The sequence below is a fragment of the Chiroxiphia lanceolata genome, chromosome 7, assembly GCF_009829145.1.
Source record: "Chiroxiphia lanceolata isolate bChiLan1 chromosome 7, bChiLan1.pri, whole genome shotgun sequence".
In the NCBI taxonomy this organism is placed as follows: Eukaryota; Metazoa; Chordata; class Aves; order Passeriformes; family Pipridae; genus Chiroxiphia; species Chiroxiphia lanceolata.
Window position 1 is genome coordinate 22,425,025 of NC_045643.1, and position 26,537 is coordinate 22,451,561.

The 26,537-nt window shown below is 35.7% G+C and overlaps 1 protein-coding gene across 13 annotated transcripts in view; it reads right to left on the minus strand.

Moving 5' to 3' along the window:
* SLC4A10 (solute carrier family 4 member 10) overlaps positions 1-26,537 on the minus strand; it is a 152,405-nt gene that overhangs the window by 117,694 nt on the left and 8,174 nt on the right. For 5 of the 13 annotated variants that reach the window (XR_004358115.1, XR_004358113.1, XR_004358114.1 and 2 more), the window contains exon 1: positions 238-603. The exons of 3 other annotated variants lie outside the window; for them this stretch is intronic. Coding sequence is in view for 4 of the 10 variants with exons in the window: in XM_032693749.1 (XP_032549640.1) it covers positions 238-318 (81 nt within the window). In the remaining 6 variants the exon portion in view is untranslated. Of the gene's footprint in view, positions 1-237; positions 693-26,537 lie in introns of those variants that run through there. 5 more of the 13 variants (XM_032693751.1, XM_032693753.1, XM_032693754.1 and 2 more) reach the window with 4 other exon arrangements.

The window sequence follows — 26,537 nt, forward strand, 5'->3', positions numbered from 1 at the left end:
TATTCAGAATAAAAACAGGTTGAAAATATATATGGTATAAATTTACACTGTTCAAATAGGAATTAACACATTAGAATTCCAAGATATACATTGCTCTGCTTATGTAAACAGTCTACCCTATAAATCCTGCAGCAAATCCAACATGAAGCAATTACACAGACAAAGAGATTGCAAATGACCTAAAACTGTAAAACAAAGCCTGTGTTAGAAATATTAGTATAAACTATGAGGTCATACCTGATGGCTTAGGGACTGTAATGTCTCACCGGTTCCAAGCTGCATGACCTTTCTATTTCCAGAGACCCCCAAAAATTGCATTTCCTGTCTCACAAAAGTACATCACAGACCCGTCTATCTTTCAAAATCTTCTGGGCTAGTGAAGAAAGCCTTAACAGCCATTCTGTCCGTCAGTAAGTGCTGGAGTCATTACCCTCAAGATATCAGATCTTAAATATAGTTTCCTCCGTGCGATTACAGACATCCAGTAGTCAAGGAGGCTGACACAGCTATATCACTGATGCTGCTAATGCCATCTGAAAACAGTAAGCTTACTGCTTAAAGCAATCCTGCATCATCCAAACAGAACAAGCCACATCCTTCAACTCCTCACTTGCGTTTTTTATAAAACCTAGCACTGCCATTATAGATTTAGCTTTTGTCTGTGGTCAGCTAAAGGAGAAATTAGATATTATGCAACCAGCTTTGCATTAACAAAAGAAAAACGGCAGATGAAGTGACATATCGAGGTTATCAAATTTTGCTTGCATGACCACTCCTCAGCAAGCACTGTCACCATTCAGAACAAGTATCACAATCTGATTCAAAGGAAAATCAACAGAAATAAATTATAAACAATTCGCAGGCAGCAAGGTATTGTAATACCTCTGCAGTACTGAAACAGCTATTTTATGCAGCTTCATGAATCCTAGTCCCTATTAAATTAAAAACATAGCTTGCCTAAGTATTTTTAGTGTTTATTTTCAATAAATTGCATGATCACTGCATTGTTTCCATTACTCCCTACTAGCAGCCAGAAAACAGCATGACTTGAAAACGTGCCAGTATTATGACAGCAAAAATGTGGTTTGATATCAAACAAAACAATCATGCATGGATTTTTTCTGATATGAGAGACCTTTCAAGCTAACAAATGTACAGTGTAGTCCTTAATAATATTTAAATTAAGACTAAAAATTAAAAACTGAAGTTTTTATTAAAACATATATGATAAAAGTGAAAATTATTGTTATAAATCATTACTTGTATTTACCATTGCTAATATTATGGCAAAAAACTTAGGCAAACAAAACAATCACTTCACAGAACTAAGATGAAACAGTGTCACCAAACCGGTAAAAGTCATCATTTAGTAATTCCTCCAAATTCCAGACCCACAGAAAAATTACTTGTGTTCACATAGTGAAAAAGTAATGTTGAAATCCATATCCTTAAACATGCAGGAACTTTACCTCAACACCTATTGAAATACCTTGCTACCAATTGAATTTTACTGATAGGTAAAACCTGGAGGAAAAATCTCTTCCCTAATTTAACTTCAGCTTGCTCCAAGTGTTATTCAAATGAATTTGGATATCCCTCTTTACTTAGAAACATACACAGAAGCTGAAAGCAGAAGGAAATTATTCTAAATTAATTCACCCAGATCCTATCCTGTTAGTTTAAAATTATTATTATTACACAGTTGCAGTAACTGTCCCTTTGTGTAAGTGAAGAGTTTATCAAATTTAGCTTATAGTCACTCACATTATGGCACTGGCAAAAGCAAACTGGTCTCATCCATGAATACCACATATTTCCCTTTAGAAGGAGACACTACCTGCTAATAGATTTTAACTGAGTTCACTGAGTCAGCAGTGTGTAGCTGCTTCAACATAAGGACGTTACATCTACAGAGAAAGGGAACTCTGTCGGCCACACACTGGTACAGAGTTTCCAGCAAATGTCCGGTAGCAGAGCTAGTCAGAGAAATCTAGGAGGCTTTAAAGTGCAGCAGAGAACTAGATCAGGCCTGATTTGATGCTGCTTTTTATATTTTCCACGAGATTTAATCCTGATGTCCAACAACTTGACACTGTCTTTTTACTGCTGCTGACAGTGGCAGTCAGGGAGCCACTTTCGAACATTTTGAATGTTCTTGAAAGCTGCCACTTTTGAACTAGTTCCTGATTAACTCATTAATTCACTTTCAACCTAGAAACTATAACTAATCTACTGGCACAAATATAAATACATATGCACAAGGAGACAAAAGGCCCTTCAAAAATCAAAGAAGAGCGCTGCAGCAGTAAATAAAAGAGAAAATAGCATTCCCCACATCAGTATGAAATATGAGTATCTCCAAAGGTAATATTTTTATTTCCAAAGGTAATTTACAAAAGTAATAATAATACAGCAGCCCTAAATACTAAGTTACTTACTCAGTAGCAATTTACAAGGGAAGTAAGGGAATACAACCTCGCATCTCTAAGCTGCTGGTAACCACTTCCAAGTCCCCCAAAGCCACCAAGTTAGGATATGAAGGCCAATAAGATGGTAAGAAGTGATATATCAGAAACATATGTTGCCAAGCCACCTTTCATAAATACCATGTAGGCTCTCCCTGTGCAAATCTTATGCTACAGGATGATCTCAAAGAGTGAAAAACACAAAGCTAGGAGCTATAACCACAGCTGTCAGAAACATCACTTAAGAATTTCTGCTCACAAAGAGTACCTCATCTTTCCTCCAGCTGGACATTTGAAGAATTCAAGAACTAGCAAAACACAAGGCAGAAGACTATTGTCCTGAGTTAGGTTAAGATCTCAGTACAAATTGTAAATGCACTCGGAAATATACTACTATTTCTTCATGCATATTATCCCAGCTAGGAATACTTTCACTGAAGTTATTCCATGTTTTTCCTCATGTCAATACAATTACTATTTTGCAGAAGTGAAAACTTCAACATTTCTTTAGCAATGTTAAAAGAGACAGAGTATAAATACAGTACCATTTTTATAAAGTATAGATATTTATTCTGAGATGTTAAAGGAAAAATCTGGTAACCCGTTACCTTTACAGTATCAACAAGTATAACTTTATGCCATACAAAAGCATTGCTCCCTACAGTTTGCTTTTATTTAATTTTTATTCACAGGAAAAAAAGGAAGAATAAAAAAAGATAAAAGCAAATTCAGAGTTCCTGTGAATTATGCAAGGTGAAATAATGGTCACTTTGAATCTATCACAAATCAGCTTCATATCAAATAGAAGTGACCTAAGCAGTGAGGGAGCAAACACCTGAAGCTCTGTCACTCAGCTTTTTAAATTAAAGTCATGTTTGCTAGTACTAATCACCAGGAAAGAGAACATTTGAGATTAGTGTAAGGTATTACAGACTGTAAAAGTAAGGTGACACGTAGTGCTGTACCAAAAGAGACAGAAGAATACTAATGCTTATTCCTCAGCAGCATTTTCGGAGATTAATTTTACCATATATGTTTTTTATAAATGACCAGAGCATAAGTAGTATAAATTATACTCAAAAAATCAGTCTGGATTGTTCAAAAATTTCTGATATTGGAAAGCACTGCTATTATATGAGGAATGGAACACTACCAGGAAGACATGGACTACCTCTAGGATCACAAAAATAAAACTGAGGTAAAATTTAACAGTGCAAAATGAAAATACGTGAACTCATAGATTATTAAGTTTCTTCTGAAAATTGAGAGGTCAGCAGTTGAAAATTACAGTGAATGAAACTGTGGGGACAAAGCTGATCACAAAGTAATTATGAGCTACCAACCTGAAGTCCCTATGGAAACGAAATGAAATTTTAAAATTATTAGGTAATATATTCCTAGTACACAGACATCAACATTAATGCAATAATAAACACTATTAAAATCGTATTGTTCTTGATTCTGATCATCTATTGTCTAAAAATGGAATTGAAACTGGAAGAGAAGAAGAATTCTACAATGGTCAGGGAAATTTTGAGAAGAAACTGAAAACATTACCTTTCTTAAGCTTAATAAACAAAAGACTAAGGGAGATCTGTGTAGGTGTGTCAAGAAAGAAGCGCCAAGGAAAAAGGAAAAAGAAAAATACCCAAGTACAAATTTGGAACAAGCACAAATCCATACTAAGTTATCATTAATTTGGGGAGGGGGGTGTTAACTATCAGGGGTTGAAGGCCTGCAAGAGCAGGAAATCAAAATCAAAACCCAAAAGTACATCTTGCACTCCTCTGTTTCTACAAGAGATGAAAACAGTGACAAATGAAGAAAAATGCAAAATCTTAGGGTACAGCAGAATTGGTATCAAGAATAGGACCTAAGGAAAATCAGCAGATTGCCATGTGGCTCAACAATGATTGGAGATTAGTTTAGAAACCTGAATTAAAAAAAAAGTAAACAAAGAAAAAGACTTGATAACAATTGTTTTTTCCTGTATTGAAGACACCAAATTTTCGTCTTGATACATAAAATGATATGGACAATATAAAAGGCTCAGTAATTTCTCTTAACCAAAATAACTCAATAATTCTAAGTTTTAGCTGATTGCTCAGCTCAACACAGATTAAAAAATATCTTTGTACTTGAGTGGAGTAAGCTGAAAAGTAATTAATGGTAGTTCATTCTCCTTTAATCCTGATGACAGGACTATATCTATTACCTTTCCTTAGTCTACATATGTGTCTCTTATTCAATTCTCCATTATATTACTGTTTTATTTGGGTTTTGGTTTGGTTTTGGTTTTTTTGTTAAAAAGTGTAAATATCCTTTAGGCAAAAAGGAAAGTCATTAGGAAACTGAAGTTTAAATTTATTAATTCGGTTAAAACTTGTTATATTTTATGGACCTACTGTGTTCTCTCAGATGAGATACTGTTCTCCTGGGATTATTTCAGCAGGCATTATGTAAGTCTAATCAGTTCATCTGTGGATAACCACAACTGTGGTTAAAGGAAACTCAAAACATTTATAAAACAAACCAGGAAGCAAGCAGAGGCAGACCTGAAAGACAGATGCATAGTCAAAATTTGCAAATTAACTGCTTGGTTCCAATCCTGCCTAGCAGATAATGCAGTTGTATCAAAACCTGCCTTTCCAAACACCCCATTGGTAGTGTTGCTGTATCCTAACTTTAAAATTTAAGCCTGTATCTCAGGCCAGTCCCTGATGATCCAGATCACTACATTAAATATTACTGACAAATTAGAATAAATTTATAATAAACAGTTTGAAAACAAGATTTCTCTCCAGTATTTTACCTTCAAAAACTATTTTAAAATATCTGGTATCCCATTTCCCAGAAGATAATGTAAGAGAAGGTTGACATCTCCTTTCTCTCAGACTGTTGAGGAGCAATCCTATACTTAAAACGTATATAACAGATGGTTGCTCATACTTGTTCTTGGAAAAATACAGAAAATAAAGAGTACAAAAGCTCCTCAAAGCTTGCAATCGTGCATTTATTTTCTTAGCAAAATTATGTTTACATAAATCACGTATTCCAGAAAAGTATTTGTAAAATCAGATTGAAATGGTAAATTTTAAATGTGCATCTATAAAGTGAATAGGTTCTATTTAAAATAACCATGTGTCTTTTTCTGACTTAAAGGAAAGCAAAGTTGTTCACCTTTTTAAGCACCTCAACAGTGCAGTAACTTGTGGGTGGCCTGGGAAAACCTTTCTGCTTTTATTAACTGACTAAGGACACAGCTGACTAAGGGTTTAACTTGCAGCCACAGAAATTTATTTTCCTGATAACAAAGAGATAATTTAATCAAAAAGGCTGGAACCCATTAGCAAAGCAAGTTCTAACAGCTTTTCCACAGAAGGAGCAGCAGGATAGGTGATGTTGCTCTAGGTGTCTCCCAAATATTAAACAATACTGAAGCTTCAGCCTAGTTATATATTGCACGGCTCATACCTTCCTTTCTTTGATCTTTTTTCATCTCTTCCTTGTCCCTGAAGAGGAAGAAAAACCCCTTTTTCTTAAGAAAAATGTCAGCTCACTAATCCTAGCTTCTTATATGCCTCAGAATAGATCTGACTTTATTCTAAATATTTTGCATTAAAAAAGTTCTCTTTCAAAGAAGAGAAATGTTAAATTTTGACATATAATTACCATTATCCTCTCTGCTAGCAGAAAATGATGGCAAAACGCCAACTTGCTTGTCTGCTACAGATAAGACATTTCCAAGCTTCCATCCTTCCCTTCAGAGAAAACAGAAGGGGAAGACCAGCCAGGAGAAAGCCTACCCTGTCAGCTGATCCTCTAAGAAATAAAATTAATATTCTCCTAGCAGAAATCATTTTCCTCTGAGCCTGAGGTAAATGATATGCCTTACCATATGTTACGATGGTCCTTTCAAGAATGACAAATTTGATGAATTTTTCCTGGATGGTCTTTCTCTCATCCAATCTCTTCTCATCACCTCCAGCTTCTGCTGCAGGCAAACTCTCAAGAGGCATAAATCAGCATAGCATCACCAAATTATATAACTTCTATCCACTGGGGATTTAGCCCCTTCTATTTCAGCCTTAGCACAAAAAAGTGCCTGTGCATTCTTCAGTAATCTTTTTGATCTGTGTAGAGCTTTGGAGAATTACCCTGACACACTGCTGAGCTTCGACACCATAGTGAGCAGAGAATCCAGACATTTTTCTTAAACGAAGAACTCTATAAAGGTTTTGTCCAATTACAACATATACAGAACTGGCTCTAAATCAGAAAAAACTCTGCTTCAGTTCAAACGAGGAAAAAAAGGCACAAGACAGGTTCAGGCAAGTTTCTTCACTGTATATAAAAATACTGGCATACTTTGAATACAAACTCAGCTATGCACTTCTCATTAGTTCACCTATACTTCTAGACAATCAAAATGTCTGAATATCTTTGCAAAACCCCAGATACCAGATTATTTGTACATCCTTTGTACATCACGGTCCTTTGAAAGTTTTAATTTATCAATAAAATATAGATACAAATACAGACATTTTAAAAATCTATCTGCCAATACATACACTTCAAATTTTCTCATCTGCTGTAAAACATGCTGATTCTAAACAAGAATGACAATAAATTAAGATCAATTTTAGACAATATTTGTCAGTCAAAGCTCATCCAAAAAGAAAACTGCTGGACAGATCAGTTGCCCCAAAATTTTCCAGGCTGTTTTAACTGTTTATTTCAGGGATGGAAAACAAGAGAATTTTTAAGCTTAAATATTAGAGCGTAAACATAAAACTACTCCTATGCAAAATACCCTTTAGAGTCTTAGAAGACAGTAATGTGGGATGAGAATTGCAAAGGTTAGGAGCAAAGTCACTGCTTTGAAGAGAGGTAATGGGAGAAAAGAGTTATTACTAGAGTGTAATTCAGGATTAGGTTAGTCTTGACAAAAAACATAAGACAGGAAGAATGCAAGACAGTAAGAAGTGGTTTATAAATGCAATTTATCACATCAATATGTAATACATCAGATGGATTACTATCTAATTTTATCACCCCTACAGCTACAAAAATAAATAATAAATATAATTATTGAGTAGTTTATTCCAAAATCAATTTCAAAACGTGAGCCCTGAAACAAACATTTGCTTTCTTTCAAAGTTAACGAAACAGTCCACATGGAAAGCAAACAGGCTAAGATTAACTGCACCAGCTCTATCTTGCCATCTTTTCTCTGCCAGGGGACACAGAAAATATTTTCAAGCAGAACACACTTCACTAATAGCTAAACTTCTTATTTATGACTGTGCAAGGTGAGGCATCCATAGCCTAAACAAGCACTGGTTTGGGGGTAGCCCTCCTCAGGCTTACGTAGAAAAAATAAAGAAGGGAGAAGAAAGAAAAGCCCCCTCCAAACTAGGAGCAGGCCACAAAGATGATGTTGGGATATTCTGGATTAAATTATAAAATCAGAGATATAAACTAGACAATTTCATAGATATTTACAGATAAAAGTGGGGGAAAAGGTATAATTTCCCAGAATAATTCAAAACGCTTTGAAAATCTAATTGCCTGCATACTTTTTTAAATATTTAAAACAGAATTTTGCATTCAATAATGCAAGGACATAGATAAAAAATGTTAAGATCTCAAGAAAGAAATAGCCAATGATACCTTCAAAGACAGAAAACTGGGACAAAATGCTCATTGGAACATACAGAGTCTCCCATAGGAGCTTCAAAAGTCAGACACTGCCTGTTTTTATATTTAAACTGCCTTTTAGCTACTTACTTTAGTAGAAGACACTTGTGAAAGAGTAAAGGCGTAAAGGACAATGAAAGATAAAAGAACACTGAAATGAAGAAAATTTAACACTTAGACACATTCCTGGGGACTTTCCTGGTTTTGAAGTTGTTGGTGTTGATAGTTTTATACATGCTTCTATTATAATGATAAGCAACAGTTAAAACAAAACAAAAAGGTCCACTCTTGTGAATACTAGTTTTATTAAACACTGTTTCCCACTTTAAGTAAAGAGCACATTGCAAACACCAGAGTGAAATTACAATATGTAGAGTGCAATAGCAGGTCTTCTAGATTAGCCCCACTGTAAAGACTCTCTACCCTTAAACAAAAATATTGATTGCTGTGTTGAGTAAGTGTTAAGTTGGGGGCTTGGGTTTTTTTTCCCCCCAAAGTGCAGAGATCTTTATTTCCATGATTCTTCACAGGCTTTTGCTCTTAGGTGTACATACATACACCACACATATAGATGTGAGGAAAGTGTATCACTTGTCATCCTATACTACTGCCTGAACTTGGACTGCCTAACAGATTTTTTGTGCATTACACACAAAATAGAACTATCGTCTGACAGTCTAAAACCTAAATGATCAGAACTATCATGGGTAAATATACCCAGGCTAATAAACCTCTCCATTTGTACTAAAAGTCAGCAGCAGCTAATTTCACCTTTTTCCTCTCCTTCCAACAGTGAGAAAAACAGTGCTGGGAGCACCTCCCCAGAGAGTAACGATGGCAGACACAAGGTTCCCGAATTAGACAATTTCTTCCCTGCTCTCATCTCCCTCCAGTGACCATCAGTGGAACCACCACACATCCACCACCAGCACAGGCCTTTTTCAGGCCTTCCTGCTCTCTTAAAGGCTTACTGTTTTTGAAGTTGGTGAGAAAAAAAACCAGATGAGTCTGGAAGCAAATCCAAGGCTAGGCAAGAAAAAAAGAAAAGATGTCAATCTGAATCTGCAAGCAAGCAGTCATTACATTCCCTCATAATCTCCTCTGCTCAAAACCCTTTTTTAAAATTCCTCTTAGGTTAGAGCTGTGAGCTATTTCCACACAAATTTCAGAGAAAAGGGTTACTATAAAGCAACAGCATTCTCATCACAAAACAGTTGTCTAGCAGTCTCATGATACTCCTCAGAGGGTGTATGGCTTCAGCCTGTGCTACCTCCAATGCTTTGAAAGACATCACCATACATTCTTGAACTAAAAACTGATCGCTGGGTTCTCTGATCAGACTCAGGAACTCAATGAAGGTCTGCAGAAACACTGAAGTTGTATTGATAAAAACAAATTACATCAATCCGTCAGAGAAATTCATTAATAACTGCATACTCTCACTGTCCAGAAAAATGTTTCCAAATTTGATACAAAAATGTTATGCTACTTTCTCTTTGTTAGAAGAAAATATTGAGATTCAATACCATAACATTCACAAAAGTACATGGTTAAAAACTGACTTTGAACTATGTCACCAGTATAACAGTCTTAGATGAGACATGGTGCTACCTTTGCTATCTGGCCATTTCAAAACTCAGATGGATAAAATGCTGTAAATCTCCTGCACAAAGTAATCTTTTGTTATCAGTGCCCTAAAAAAAATCTACTTAGTGTCACACTTCATGGCTTCTTTAGCAGTACCATGTCATACACTGAAGTCTCAAATATCACGTAACTTAATACCTCATATGAATATGAGATCCCATCCTTCCAACTCAGCATATTCTGTTAACTCCATCAACCCAAATAACTTCTAAAGTTATTTTGGTACTTGGATTGGCTTAAGGTGAAAAGTTTTTTAGGTAAAAATAATAAATGCTGCTTACTATAAAAAACTTTTAGCAAACTAATGCAAATTGTAACTGCTGGCTGTTTGCAATTTTGTAATGAGATAACACCATGAAGACATTAGTCACAGTAGCACTGAATATTGCAATTATCAAGCTTGATTTAAGTAATTTGAATTCTAACAGATGATCTCCAAGTTTTCAATTCACTTCTACTTTTATTATGTAAAAACAAAAGGTAATGAAATGTTAAAGAACACGTTCATTAATTTGAAGAATTTTCAGATAAATAATTAAAAGTTAGGGTTTTCAGAAGTGAAGCAGAAGAAATAAAAACCATGAAAACTTGAGCTAGTTTTAAATAACCGAAAATATAATCTCATTAAGTCCACGTAAGGAATATTTTTATATTATTTTTATTAGTTCCCCCAAAATCTATTTTTCAGCAAGTTTTCAAAATGTCCTTAACCACAAATTCCACCTCAGATATAATCCAAGAACACCTGTGTTATTTCAATAGTCTGATTATTCTCAAATTCGTATATAGTACTTATCTTTTATAGTACTACCATTATACACAATGATTCTTCATTGAGTCACCAACTCAATTTTTGTCTTTAAGGATGGGTTCTACATTTTAACATGTTGTGTTGTGTGCAAACTCAAAGGAGAATAGTATGCAAAGGGAGAAACATGAAAATCATTCAAATGTGGCACCAGACACACACTACTAATAAAAGTTTTGAATATTTCAACTACCTACAGTATTTTCCAATTGCTGCCCAGAGACAACGTAAATCTCAAATGCAGCCTTCTCCCTACTCTAAAAAAAAAAATAAACTTACTTTGAAAAAAAACATACAGCAGTCAGCACCCACTTGGTAGCAAGGTGACCAGAGACTTCTATCTATTATTTCATAAATTCTTCCCAATATTAAAGTTGTTATTCATACAACTCATACAAAAGCCAGTTTACCGTAAATCATTTTAAATACCACAGTTATAATATGAATCCCTATAAATAACTCATTCAAGAAATTAATTAGCAACAAAAGATTACAAAATTCACTTGATAGTAAGAGAAGTATTTAAAATAAATGCAATAGAAATAATTCATACTAATGTAAAAGACAGTACTGAGCATTATAAGCCAAGAAAAGCAGTTCAGCCCATATCATAAAAAGAAAATTCTCATAAATGTTTCATTTCTTTTAAATTACTTTCTTACCTCACCTAGCCTCCAGCAGTCAATAGACCACAGGCTTATAGATAGTCTATTCTAACTTCAGAAACAACTTTCTCACTTGCCAAGGAAGACAGAAAGGTGACTAGGGAAACCAAATCAGAGCTTGAACTTAAGGTAGTATTGTATCTGGGCCTGTTGCCTCTTTCTCACCTTGAAAACCAAAAAAATGCCTTCTGCTATCAGGAAAAACAGAATTACTTTAACTCAAATAAATGAATTCTCTATTCAAACAGATGCTCCATATACTCACTCTATTACTTCTCCCAAGCACACAACGCCTAAAAACACACTGTAAGTAAAAATCTGAATCTCTAACTCCTAGCACCTTCATAATCCATTTCAAGAAAAATGCTTTGCTCTCCCTCCCTTACGCTCTCAAGCCCCTCTACCAACATGACATTCCTAAGTCTAAGCCTATTTTCCAGGTCATCAGTATGACCTCGTGCAAAGCATTACAGCCAGTGGGGTTTATAGCTAGACGGCATTATACCCACCTGGAAACTTATACTTTCTATCATTTTTGTATTAGTGAGGTAAGCAAATACTTTGGTTCGTCTAAAAAGAAGCTTTTGGCAATTTCCATCTTATCTTCGTGTGTCTTAATCACAGAGGACAGTTTGGAGAATTGGGCACTCCCAGACGGTGCACAAGGCAATGCCAAAGGCTGACCACCAGACCCCCAGATGTTCAAGAAGCTAAAAATTGTCATATGCTACCAAAGCACAACAGGCCATGCTAGTCACAGAAAACACTTTGACATTACAAGAGAATGACTTATTCCCTCTCAGCTCAAACTCTTTAGAGTTTCAGAATTTTTCTGGTACATAATTTAATTTCTCATAACCCAAGACATACCGAAGTTAGGGCAGCTATCACAAGTATTAAAATAGCAGGTTATTTGTAAAATTAATTTTTCAAGCAGCTTAAAAATTAGTATTCAACAGTTATCTTACATTTTAATAGCTTAAGTTCAAAGTTTTTCTTAAGAAATACATGTACTACACTTTATACTAATTATCATCATCAACATTAGCAGTAGTAGTAATATTAAGAACTTTTGATTTGAACCAGTGCTACCAGCAAAGCCATGAAAGGAGGTGAAAGGCACAAAAAGCAGAAGTCAGAGCCAAGGATTTCTTTTGCTTTGTTCTAGCAGGGAACCCTGGACAGGCTCAGGGACACCTGGCATCAGCAAGGTCCAGATTTCTGTTCAGGTTCATCCTTTGTTTTATCCCCAGGCAGAACCCTCATAGGAGGCTCCTCCTGCTCCTTTCCCAGCAGACTGCTCTTGACTCCCCCCATTCAGCACCACCCCTCTACCCAGTCTGTCAAGCTAGTCTGTATACTAAAATAATAAATACAGACTGTATTAATTATTCATACAGTCCAATCTGACACGTTATATTGAATGTCATGGTTAGCCTGAAGGTAGAAAATGTTGTTTTACATAACATTCATTAAATGTAGTGAACTAAAGTATGTTAATTGGGTAATAGACAAAAAGAACTTAGTATTTGGTAGAGACTGGTCACTGTTAATACAGTGTGTATTGTATTGCGTTAATACCTTGGCTGTAATTTTATGCTTAATGAGCAAAAGAAAAAGCTGATTATTCAGAAAGCAGAAAAAAAAATCACATGTGTTATGTGTCGGAAAAATAGCCTCAGGTGACAGAAGAAATACATACCAAAGGAACCTGAACTCTAACAAAGAAAGTATCATTTCAAAACCCTGAAACAACATGCTGTCACTGGAAATTTTACATATTCAGATTCTAGGAAGCAATACTTAATTGTTGATGTCAATAAAATGGCAAAAATCTGATTTTATTTGCACAAATTATCTGTTCTCCCTATACTATGTAAACATTTATCCTAGGTTTTTTTATATTTCCATTTACATTATGGCAATTCAGATTAAGGCTTCCATATCAAACAATTTAATTAGGAAAAAAAATTAAAATTAAGAATTTATTAATTAAACTCCTACTCACACCAGGCAAATGTTGGTGGGAAATACATGTGCATATGTCTGGCACTGGAAATAAAGCCCATGTACCGCTCTACATGCAATTAAAACATACTCCAGCCTTATGTTAAAACAGTTTTTTTCTCATTCCCTATCTTATCTCCCCACTTTCCACCTGATTTGAAAAGGCTTGACCAAAACTAGGAAGCATTTTGATGCACGCTATTAGAAAGAAAAAAAAAATCCAGTTAGTATTGTCAGTAAAACAAAGGCCTTTACTGTCTTCAGAAGACAACTGGAATAATGACAGTAACAAAGAGAACAGATGACGATCATAAACTACTCAGGATAAAAGCAAAATACCTAATTTCTTTCTTAAACTCAGCAGCATACATTTTGGGTATCATTACTCAAGTCATTAAAAAGTGAATCTTAGTATAAAAGACTAAGCAAGACAAATTAAGAAAAGGAACCTCCTACTCACAATGTAATTTGGATAGAATTTAGATAATTCAAAGCAAGTCTTAAGCTTAAACAAAAAGCACACCACACACAAACTTACAAACAGAAGCAAACCTTCCAGAAAGATTAGCAGCCACCTGGCTTAGAAGCTGCGCTGTTTGGATTTTTTTAATATTAAAGTTTCATTAAGGGCTAAAACTCTGCTGTGAGACACCTCAGAGCCAAAGAACTCGATGCCTCACCAGCACCTAACACCAGTCAGGGCCTGAGCTCGGGTGCTGCTCTCACCTCACATCTGTCCGCTCAACTTTCTCTGTTGTTCTCTGAAAAACACATGTCCAACGCCAGCTAAAACACAGAGATGGCCACTGCTTTATTTTCTAGCAATAGTGTAACACCATACACCCTTGTTTGTTCCACTGTAATATGGGAGATATAGGTCTGCTCCTCCTCTCCCCCTGAAAGAATTCAGGCACTGTCTTCCCACGCCTCTCGAAAATAGCCCTGTTGGGAAAGCAAGTAAGAGTTGCTTCACAGTTGCAACACTCTTCAGGGACAACAGAAAACAGAAAGCAAAAGGAGTTGAACCCGTGTCTCATGTCCAGCATAATTACATTAATCACTGAACGACTGACACACTGGCCACCATTTCCCCAGAGAGAAAGTCAGGGAGATGTGGTAGCAGGTCAACACCCAGGCATCTTGTCAAGGCACCTAACCTAGACTCTCATACTGAGCACCAACTTCAGGAGCCTCCACTTGAAAATGAGAACGAATGAAAATAAGGCCAAACCCTTCATAAATGCCCAGGAAACTTAGAAGCTTTAGTCCTGTCAAACGTCAGACACCTGGGTGATTTCAGGTGAGCTGGTGCAAATGGCACAGTACAGCATCAGCTGCCAGCTCAGAAGGAGCATGTATGTCCTGGACAGATGTAGCCAGCAGAGGCACAGTGCCATGCTGTTGTGGCAAAGCTGCCTCCAGTTCTGGATTTATTTTATCCAAACATGGTCAAAAATATGTGAACTAAATTTGCAAATGTTGCCATAGTGCAGAAAATTTTTCCACATCAAGATGGCAGCCGTGCTTCAGGCCAGGCCTTAGGGGAACTGCTGGAACCAGCTCAAACTCACAGTGAGCCACAAGATTCACAAACATCATTATCCCTAATGCTCACCGCTTAACTCTAAGCTCATTAACAACAACTTCTGAGCACTCAGTTGCAAGGTCTTTCACCTCTACCTAGTTATGACCCCTGTGAGAAAATTTGGTCTCAAGTAAAGTTCCTTCAGGAACAAACAATGCCACTGCCCAGCACTAACAAATACCTACTTAGAGGGGATAACACACTAAGTATGCAGGGCAGACCATATTAACACAAGTTGCAACCAAATTCACAAGAACCACAACCATTGTGTAAAGTTTCTTACCCTAAAAATTAACTGAGGTGCCTAAAGAAATAGCTTTTTTTTTTTATATGGTTTGTCCTCCAGAAGAATTCACAGCATTGGAACCACAGAGCTTTTGTCAGGAGAAAGTTGCAACATTTCCTGCAAAACATGAATGGCATCAAATGCAACTAACTGCTCTAGCAAGAGTTCATGTATCTCTACTAGCTGAGTATTTCCCTTAGCACATGCATCCTTTCCAGTCCTCCTTCTCTGTGCTTCACGTAGTTACCTGCAAAGGATTTATTATAAGTGAGTGCAATTATGCATAGCATATAGTTATTTCTAAACAAAGATGACAATTTAATGAAGCCCCATAGATTTACAAAAAGCAAGGAGTCCGTCATTATCACATCACATAGAGTTCTCTTTGTAATAAGTTAAATAGATGAAAGAACAATGCTGGTCCTGCTTTTGAGAGATGTAACATCACCCTTCCTAGGGTGTTAGAAGCTCAGGCACTTAGACAATAAGCATCACAATACATCTTAAAAAATTAAAAACATAGCAAATAATCTTTCAGGGAACGGATGAATCATTCCCAATTTCATTTCTGTTCATGTTTTACCAATAGCTGTGCTTTGACAGCTAACTGCTTTCCAACTGTCCTAAGAGCATTTTACAAAACTGAATCATTTAGACTGTACACCAAGATTTAATTTCCTAAAATGCATCTTTTGATTTTGACTTGAAGAGCCTAACCAGGTAAAGAGAGGTGTATTCAAATGTTCCCAAAAGATTCATGAAATCCGTACAATAAAGTGGTCAACAAATTTGTTCATTTAAAAAAGAAGAGATGAAGAACATAAAGTTTAAATGGTTTAAGAAGATAACAAGGTACCACTTAAACTGTGGTTTAAACAATTGGTTTTAAACAATTTAAATGAAATTAAAACCCCAGCTTTCCAGACACCCAGAAGTGCTAGACTGAAAAAAAATAAAAGGTAAGAGCTGACTCTTTCCTAGTACAATTGCTAGAAATAATAAAGAAATTCTTTGCATTGTCACTACATAAATATCTTTACTAATCTTCTCCAGTTCTCAGTAATGGCTCACAGCTGAATTAGCTTTTAATTGTAAAGGGTAAGAACATTTCTGGCCTAAAGGAATCAGGTACAGAGACTTAATCAAATAATCAAGCACACAGTTTTTTGTTTCTTTCCTTAGCAGCAGATTAGCACATAAGGAGAGAAAAATCTTCTTGATAGGTGACATGACTTAGAAAACCAACCTAATCTTGACAGCAAGACAAGAAAATGAAAATTGTAAAGAATTGCTGCAAGGATTTATATGAGGCTTTATAACTCAGGAAGAAAATTAAATTTGGAAGTATTTTTGAAAGAACATAAATAACATTTAAAAACAAAGGGATAAAGTTACATATTCAAGAGATTTTTCAGATGGCAATAAACCCCAATGATCATCAAAATTACTTAGGCAACATTAGAGAAAGCTCCATCTTCATATTTAATCATCTAAATTTTATACTGGGGTGTTGGGAAATATGCCCAAAGCTGTTACTAGTGTATCAGAACTATTACTGCTGTGATTCTTCGACCAAAAAATTATTACAACTGTGATATTTATAACACGGAGACTAAATATAAGTAAGCCTCCAAGCAAAAATACATTATTCAGATGATAAATGACTTTCACTACATTTTTTGTCATTTATTCTAATAACAGTTGCCCTATTTTCAGAAACTTTATATCATTCAGCCTTAACAAGTCTTTTCCAGAGGGAGAAAAAGACTATTAAATCCATTTTTCAATCATAACTAGTTGGAGAAAATTCTATCTCCTTAAGTGAACACAATAATGTTCAGTATGTGAAGATTTTTTTCCTTGAAAGTCTTAGTATTTCTGCTAGGAAAATGACCATATTTTCCCTATGTAAATGATAATGTTTCATTCCTATTTTGAAACAACAGTCAATAAACTGGTATCAAATTATGAACAGCAAGAAAAAAAACAGTTAAAAAGATAAACTTATGAACATGTTAAGCATGGAAAAAGTGTATACTGATAACTTGGAAATTCTGCCCCTTCCATTTCAAAATTTGACTAGAGTCAAAGTATTAAATTTCCTCCACCTAGGTAGCCTACTGTAATTTAATGCAATTGGTGATGCATGGGTGCGACACCCCTTTTTTGCCAGCCATCTCTGGTTATCCTCATTTAGGCCATCCTGAGCATGCCCAGCCCATGATCCAGTTCTTCAAAATATTTACAGTCCACTCTAACTGAAGACTGTGAACCTTATCAAATCAAGTACATGTACAATGAAGATGGAACGGTTGTCTATGAACAGCGTGAAGGCTTCACTGTGCTCTCCTAATGCAGGGTACAAAGTATTTGAGAAAGGAGTATAAAAATAATTGTGGCTAGAGAGAAATCTAGTGCTAGAATGAAGCCTACAGTAGATCAGCCAAATCATGCACTATTATGAAATTCTGCAGAGTGCTCTTATTTAACTAGACTCTCTATTCAAAAAGTATAGTTATAACACCATATTCCCTCATGTAATAAAAACCTGCCCACAAGAAAATACCAAAAAACTATGAAAACTATTTGGAACAAAAAGGAAAAAAATCACAACACGTAACAAACCTTACAGATTGATAAATATATATATAAAGCACTCGATTATGGTGTAAGACTTCAGTGAAAAAAGATTCCATCAAATACGTCATAGGAACTGAATGAAGTTCCATGAATTAAAAAGAAACTAATAAGTAAATTAACAAGAAAAGAATCTCAACCTTCATGTAATCTATTATGCAATTTTTCAATACAGTATGCAACAGCATGAAACCTCTGCAATGCAACAGTAATCCCCATCTTCTGCATGGTACTTGATAGGTCCACTAGGAGGTCCAGCTGCAATTCACTGGGGTGGATCGGTTATTCACCTTGAATTGGGAGATTCTTTAAGGGAATACTGTGATATAAAAAAAAAAAAGTCCCTTTGTTTTTTTCCTGTTTGTTCTATAATTCCCCAAAATAAGACATTTTGGAAACTAGTACAAATTATAGCAGCAATTCAGATATTATATTTCAGTATGAAAATTCCATACACTCCGTAAAGAATCAGAATTATGAAATATAGATGCTAATAACCTATAGTTTAAAGTGTATCATATTAGTCTATTCATGTTATAGTGATCCAGAAGATGTTCTCAAGCCATAAATGGACCACTGAGAGTGCAATCCTATTTTAGTCTATGTTCATCTTTAAGATACAAAGAAGTAGATGAGGGAGCAATCTTTTTTTTTCCTCCTCCAAAAGAAAACCAGTATCAGAAAGCATCCCATTAGAGGAATCACAAAGAAAACAGAGTTTGAGAACAGCCTCATCATTGCTGAAGGGGATGAAAGCTAAAAGGTACCTAGAGAAACAAACAACTTTAAGCATTTGACTAACCAAATGTACAGCAGACTTTGCCACCGGCATCTCTCTTGCGCAGTTCTCTCTCTCCAGGTTCTGCCCTTTTGTACCATGCCCTAAGCAAAGCAGATCAATTTAAAACAAAATTGATACAAACATTATTTAAATGAGCTTGTAGGTCATTTTAATTAAACAGTCTACATTAATCTTGGTTTATAGTTAGATTTTTAGATTATTTCAAAAAAGAGATCTATGGTCTTTCGTTAGTATAACACTGCAAGTATATTGAAGTGGAAAACAAGATATATTACATCTGGTGACTGTATATTCACAACATATTGATCAGTATCAATTTTGCATTATTTCGTCAGAAAATTACAGCATTTAATTGCTACTGGAGGGTATTTCATTGGTTTTGGGTTTTTTAATAAGTTGTCCAAGAGTCTAGTTCAGTGAAAATACTACACCAAACCTAGTTACACATCTTTTTTGAAATCTCAGTAGGAACTTCCATGTATTTCTGATGTTTAAATTTCTTTGAAATTTTGTACATATCCTTTAAATTTCAAGAGTTAGATCCCATCTTCTCCAGTATATTCCACATACTATGTGGAAGAAAGGCTTTCTTGCTTTTTCAACTCCCAGCTGGGTTCTCAGCTTTGAATGAATCCTGAATTGACCCATCCATCTGCTCTATCACACTTACACATCTGCAAGTAATACAGACTTAGTTTAGCTGGCTGCAAGTGCAGACAGCTGAAGGAGCACAAAACCCAATTATTAGGATCCTGAGTCTCTAAGTTAATTTCAGGTTGCTGCCACTGTAGCTCTCAGCTGCCAGGATTAGAAAACCAGTATTATAACCTACTCCTCATGGTGGGGCACAATGGACAAAGAGAGAATCAAACAAATGGAGAAAAACAGAAAACAAAAGGAAAACAATGAAGATGAAAAGAAAATGCTAATATATGTTTGTGCACACTGTAAAACTACTACAGAAATACCCTGAGAAATCCCATTTCTAGCTTTTACTATTAATCTCAAGCAACTCCATTAGTTTCAATCAAGTTACAATGTGTTGCACCTCCCTAAATAAAATACTGAAGCACCAAAACTAGAGAGGACCTTCAAAACTAACAAATTTTCTAATGCCCAGAAAAGCTACAGTGTTGGTTTCACATCTCAACAGTCACATGCTGTCACCATGCAGGCAATGCGCTCTCTTCACTTGCCAAAGCAAAACACACAATGAAGATGCAAGGAAAGTGCACAGGGCAGCAGCACAGACAAACTAGACACCATCTAGGGCCTATCAGCTGAATTGCACACAGCTGGTCACAGCTAAATCCGGTATCATAGCCTGTCATTAATACAATTAAAGTGAAAGCTCTTGGCATCCACCTTCAGTGAGTCTTCCTGGTTCAGTGTCAGGCTTGTGCCCTCCTTTGAGGATCATAATTGAATCTGTAAAAGAATATACAATTATTTGCCCATTGTAAAAAGCAAGTATTTGGCATGTCCTGCCATAGCTGTAGCCTATAAATTGCTGAGCAGCACACTCACAATGATCACCGAACCTTCTTGAAAGCAACCTAGATTTTAAAAAATTAGATCTGTGATGACAAGCAGAGCTATGACTTTAATAAAACTCCCAAAATTCAGCAAAAGGAAGTGCTTTGGGGAAGGACAGCAGCTCACAAGCCTGTGAAGACATCCATATATAGATGTCTCCTTTGCTTGTATGAAAATGAGAATGTATGAGCAGAGAAGAATGGTGTTCCTCTTCCTTTGTTACTGAATTCAGCAAGAACATAGTGTGACAGACCTCTCCCAGGCCCCTTCTGCCCACTGCTAAAACAGCAAACATTTGACAAGCGGCGCATCTTCCTAGGTTTGGGACCTCTCGATCAGGAACATCTTTCTCCTGAAATATCCAATCTAAGAAAAAATGTAACTGATCAGAAAGAAAGTGAATTCTTTGGCACAAGAAAGTAAAGACTCATTTTGGATCACCTGCTATTTTTAAATTATCTCATCTACAGGTGAACAAGTCCTTGGTTAGACCAAAGAGAACTATTTCTCTTTCCACAGAGCCATCTGAGGCATAATCCATTCCTGCAAAGTTAACAACAACAAACCCTATTTCATGGACCCCAGGAAGGAAAGCAAAAGCAGGACTGCAGAAATCTTTGAAATCCAATGTCTAAAGCTGCCCCATTATTTGTTTGTGATAGAACAAGACAAAAAAGGAACTATCAAATGGTCTTTCCTCTGGTACTTAGTCCCACTTTCTGGTGATCAGCAGTTTAAAGTTCTCCTAAGCCGCTGATTCCACCTGTTGAATTAGGATCATTGTACTTACTTACCTAATTCCTTTTTAACCTATTTACACTTATGGCCTCCACAATACCCCACATCGCTGTAATTTTTGCACTTGAACTCTATACTTTGTGGGAGAAGCTGAAAAGTTTCTCTCATTTTTAACTTAGTAATTAATAATTTTATTGAAATTCACTATTTCTGCTATAATGAAATAGTTGGGATTTATTCTGTATTCATTTTTTCTTTATTTTCACAGTATCACATCCTTTGTCTCCTGAATTGCCTCAATTCCAGAACAACTCCTAATCTATACAGCTTCAATTTGAACAGAATCTATTTCCCCACTAGTCAAGAAATCCTGAATGACGTAGTAGCAAGATATGATCTAACTTTACAGTCCTGAAATTGAAAGCTCAGGGAAGGCCCAGCCTCAGGTTGCCAGTCCTCAGGTCTGCATCAATGACAATATCTGAGACCATGCCAGATGATGGCTGTCACTACCCCATGACCTGTGGACAGGTCAGATAACATCCAGTATTCCAAATTCATTTTTTCTCAAAGAAATAAAAAAATAATGTGCTGAAGGCTCTCTGAAACATCTTTTTATATTCTCTCCCCATCAGCAGCCACTTAACTCTCACAAGCCCTTAAACACAGGCAAACAGTTGTGTGAAGCACAAGAAACAGAAGCGTAGGAAAAAACGCTCGAGTAGAACACAGCACTGAAAAGGAGCACGACCTGGACAACAAGCATCCTAGGTAGTGGAGAGAAAACCACTGAGAGCCAGCAGTAGTACCTAAAAATCAAGATGCTGCCTGAAAAAAATGAGATATAGAAAGAAGCGCACATAGGATGATTTTTGTCTTCTGGATTATCAAGACTGATGTTTTCACATTTTCCGTCTCTACCATGAGAACCAAATCTTACCTATTTTTTTTTTAACTTTTAAATAAAGATCTAGAATATAGGCATTTTCTTGGTGTTGAAGCTACAAGATTGCAAGATTATAGCAGAAACATAAAAGTTAAGAATAATGATTTGATACTGTATTTCCTTTACAATTTCTTGCTTTTGTCATTATACTCACAATTCATATGGATGTCTTGCACTGCTCATGTTCCTAACACATATGCAATTTAGCACTCCCAAATGACAGAAACTCTCCTATCACTGTTTTCATATCACTACCAATCAAGATACCTAAAATGAAACACTTGAAAATTGAGACTTTGTAAAGGAATCACGCTGCTGACTCTGGATGGAGACTTCTTCCCATTCCAAATAAAGTAAAAAGACATCTTTTTTTTTTCTTTTTTTTTTCTTCTTAACATTACAACCATTTCTAACACTTGTTGGAAGCTCTTTTAAGGCTTAGAATATTGTAATAAATCTCAATATGATTTTAGTGTCTTGAAGAAGTTTGGTCAACAGGAAATGCTGAGCACCTGTCAACTCAAAACAAAGCCTGGGTTTAGATAATTCCATGATTCTATGTGAGGAACTGGAACAGGTTGCCCAGAGAAGCTGTGGATGCCCCAATTCCTGGCAGTGTTCAGGGCCAGGCTGGATGGGGCTTTGAGCAACCTGGTCTAGTGGCAGGTGTCCCAGTACAAGGCAGGGGGGGTTGGAACGAGATGATCTTTAAGGTCCCTTCCAACCCAAACCACTCTACAATTCTATGAAATGGAGTACAACTAGTACTAAAACACAGTACTAATAACAAATTTTAAGGCAAATTTACTTAGTCTTGTATTTCTTGAAAGCTGAAACCATTAAATTGAAGTGCATATTTGCCACCAGTAAGAAATTTTAAAAATTATTGCCATTAGAATTAAATGTATTTTCATATTTGCATATGCAGACACAGAAAACACACCCTTTCTAAACACACAAGAAAAGCCTGCTGAAGAAATATTAAATGTTAGCAGGAAAATAAACAATTTATTACGGACTGTAAAAAAAAAGCAATCTAAAAAAAAAAAGAAAAAAAACTAAATCAGTCATAAGAATTCTAAATTGATATTATTTTCCTATAAAAAATATATCAGTAGCAGAACTAAACTCACTCTTAGGAGTGAGTTATTAAAACCTGTACTATAACTGTAAAGCATTAACAATACCCTATTACAGCTTGCAGAGACCATTTATCAATTCATTTGGTTTTGCTCAAGACAATCTTCCCAGACTTATTTTAATTACTTTTTTACTTTTTAATAAATACGCATAATGGAAGTACTACATAAACAGTTATTTCTGCAATCACTGTGAAATGAAAAATTTGAGACTCAAAAGCATAGCAGATAGTAGAATAAAAGTCTCTGGGTTACAGCATTTGAACAAGATAAATCATAATCCTCTAGAATTTTTTAAATTTCATATCCATAAAAAAAGCAATTCCCCTAATCCATAAAATTTGCTATTTGTTGTGTCATGAAAATTAGAAGTTTTCTTCTTCTAAACAAAAAAAAGTACAAACTGAGAGGTATTTTTAATTCTGTCCATTCACAACTTATAACTATCATTATTTGCACTCTTACAGCAGACACTTAATGTGATTACAGTCAAAAGGGTTATGCTGCAATAGCTCAGTAATTTTCACGAGCAGTCACAAGAGTAACTTCGAGAAAATAAGTAGATTTCTGCACTCCCAGAAATCTATTTGTTTGCAATCATTCTAATAAACAGACTTATTACTCATATGTGTACTGTCCTAGCTCCTGAATAGGCCAGTCATGGACCAGGCCCACTGTGTGACAGATCCTGCATCCACCCAGAATGAAATCACAGTCCTCATCCAAAACGTTCACACGATTTTTTTCCTAAATAAATAAACAAACAGAAAATACAACCCCCTAAACTTGGTGGCTCATTTACAGTATCTTATCAATGCTTTCATATTCTTTATTCTGACTGTGTTTATTCCTATGTGATGCCAAGTATGAAGTACATTAGCTTAATTTTATCAAGGGTAAACCTACCTTGCATTTATGCAAGGTCAGTGCACGCAACTAAGGTATTTGAAGAGAAGACTCTGATTCTGTCTACCTTGACTACCTTGCAGCAGTTTTTTTTTTACAGCCATCCTTTGTATGTAATCTAAGGGAGAACAGATAGACATAAAGAAATAAACATGAAATAATTAATGACTTCTGATGAGTGTCATAGTTAGGAATTTTAGTAGCCTAAGAGTCACAAAGAACTGGTTTTGCAGAGATTTCCTATTTCTAACACTGTCATTGAAACACTACTCATAATTTTTATATGATGAGCTGGTCTAAATATCAGACCACTTTTGGAAAGTTTTCAATGCTTTAGGATCAAAAAAAAATTGTTTCAGAGCAATAACACTACTTTTCCAGCAGACTTTCTCAGATCCTATATTGGGTGCTTCATCGAAACCTACATTCTTTGTGTTGAACTACCTAAGACATGTAAGGGACATGAATGTGCATAAGATTGGATTGTGTAAGTCTGAGTTGCTCACAGAAGAATAAACAAAAAATTTTAGTCAAGATTTATACATTTGCACTTTTACATGTTTCGATAATAACTTTCATTAGATGTCTTCAATATTTCCATATTTTTCTTCAAAATACTCTTTAGTGAAGTTCCATTTGCTCCCTCTAGCTTAACTTTTTTCATAGACATACATACGTTAACAAGTTTCATATTTATGGAGAAATTTGGGGGAAGAAGGCATGGTAAGGTAGTTTTGGGATTTGGGGTTGTTTGGCTGTAATGTATCGGGGTTTGCAAGCTATAATCCTGTTACTATGTACAGTCTCATTGTATCTGCTAAAGGGAACAGTTCCTGGGTCAGTCCAAGGCAAATACCTCACCATGGGAACAGTGGTACAGTGGAGATACCCAGTTCTCCAAAACAATTCTTTTCCTCCACAAACCTGCTTCTGTCCACAGCACACCTTGTTAATGCATGCTCGGTCTTCAGTGACTTGATATTTTTCAAAGCAAAAACGATTCTGCTGCTTCTGTTATTTTTGCCCAAATTTGGCCAATGTAGAAGCACTGGACAGAAAAGTGAAAAAAAAATTACAGTTCACAAATATTCAGTGGAGAGTTACTCATTTTTTGCATATTTCTAGTTTCTTTTCAACTGGTCTTCTCCACTCCAGAGGTACCTGAAGTTCTGTTGCCCTGCGCAATCCTGGCTAACGTTTAGAAACCTCTCACCTACCCATAGTTATGGCTGGGCAAATAGAAAAAAACGTTCAGGTATTTGCTGGCCAAAGTAAATCAATTCAGACACAGCAGACACAGAGTCCTGAACTTTTAGGCAAGACCAAGTGAAATGAACACAAACTACACAAACTATAGATCACTGAAAAACTTTTCATCTTCTCTAAAACTGAATGTGGTGTTTTCTTTAAAATCTTTAACGTTTTCCTCCTATGCCTTTTTTTTGAGAGAAGTATCTGAATGATTCCAGATTAGGTGAACATGCAGCTACAAAAAAACCTCCTCTTTATGAAACGGGGGAGGATAAGCACAAAGGCTTCTGCACTGCTTAATGCTATTTTTGAAAGCATGTTCACCTAATCTGGAATCATTCAGATACTTCTCTCAAGAAAAGACATGAAATTCACCTATTATTAGAATTTTCACATGAGAAGATTCTCGGATGAGTATGAAACACAGCTTTATGAGTGCTTTTACAGCTCATTACCACATTTAATTTCAAAAGCTATTATAAGGCTGCTGTAAAAACAGGTGGACATAGTTAAGTACTTCACTATAACACAATCATTAAGAGGAAAAACATAATAAAGTGGAAGCTTTCTAAAAGATAATTATATAATCAGTCAAGTCATATGTTTGAGCATTTCTATCTTCTCTTCAAATAAAGGAAAAGGATAGCAGTAATTGAAGAAGATGCATAATATGGGTTACAATCTAAGTTATAAAATTTTCTGAAAAAAAGTAAGGTACGTTAAGATCTCAGAACACAGCAGACTTGCAGACATTGCATGAACATTTGTATTGGTGATGATACTTTTGAAATATATATGAGTCTTAAATGAGGTAGCAGTAGTCTCAAAAGAACTGAAAACTAAGATGTTTCTGAGGAACAGCATTAAGATGGCTGGCAGCAGCTGCTGCACAGATCTGGGAGTGAGGGGGTGGAAGGGAACACTAATTTTATTCTATGAATTCTTTTAAAACACTAACATGTATAAGATCCCTTCTGCTGGAACGATAATGCACTGTTCTGGGACACTGGTTCTATTTTGGTACCTACTTAAATAGGTCACAAAAATGATTAAAAGAAACTTCTAAAGTATTTTTCTGAAAGTGGATACAGGTTATTCCCATTTTCACTAATTCAAAGGCAGACAAATGCCCATTATTCCATTGGCAATATAAAATTATAATTTTTTTAACATTTTCATGCTATAGAGTATACCAGGAGAATATATCCTCTTCCTTATGAATTTTCAGTTCATAAACTTGCAATCTTTTTAATTTTGCATTAATATAACTGAGATGCTGGTAGCGCAATCTCATTTCTGCATTCTTAGTAGATGACATCAAACTTTATCTGTTACCCATTCGGGTAGAACAGGTGAGAAATTTTTTCTTAATAAGGACTGTAGTGGTTCAACCACTTCGGCATGGCTACTTAGCAGCCC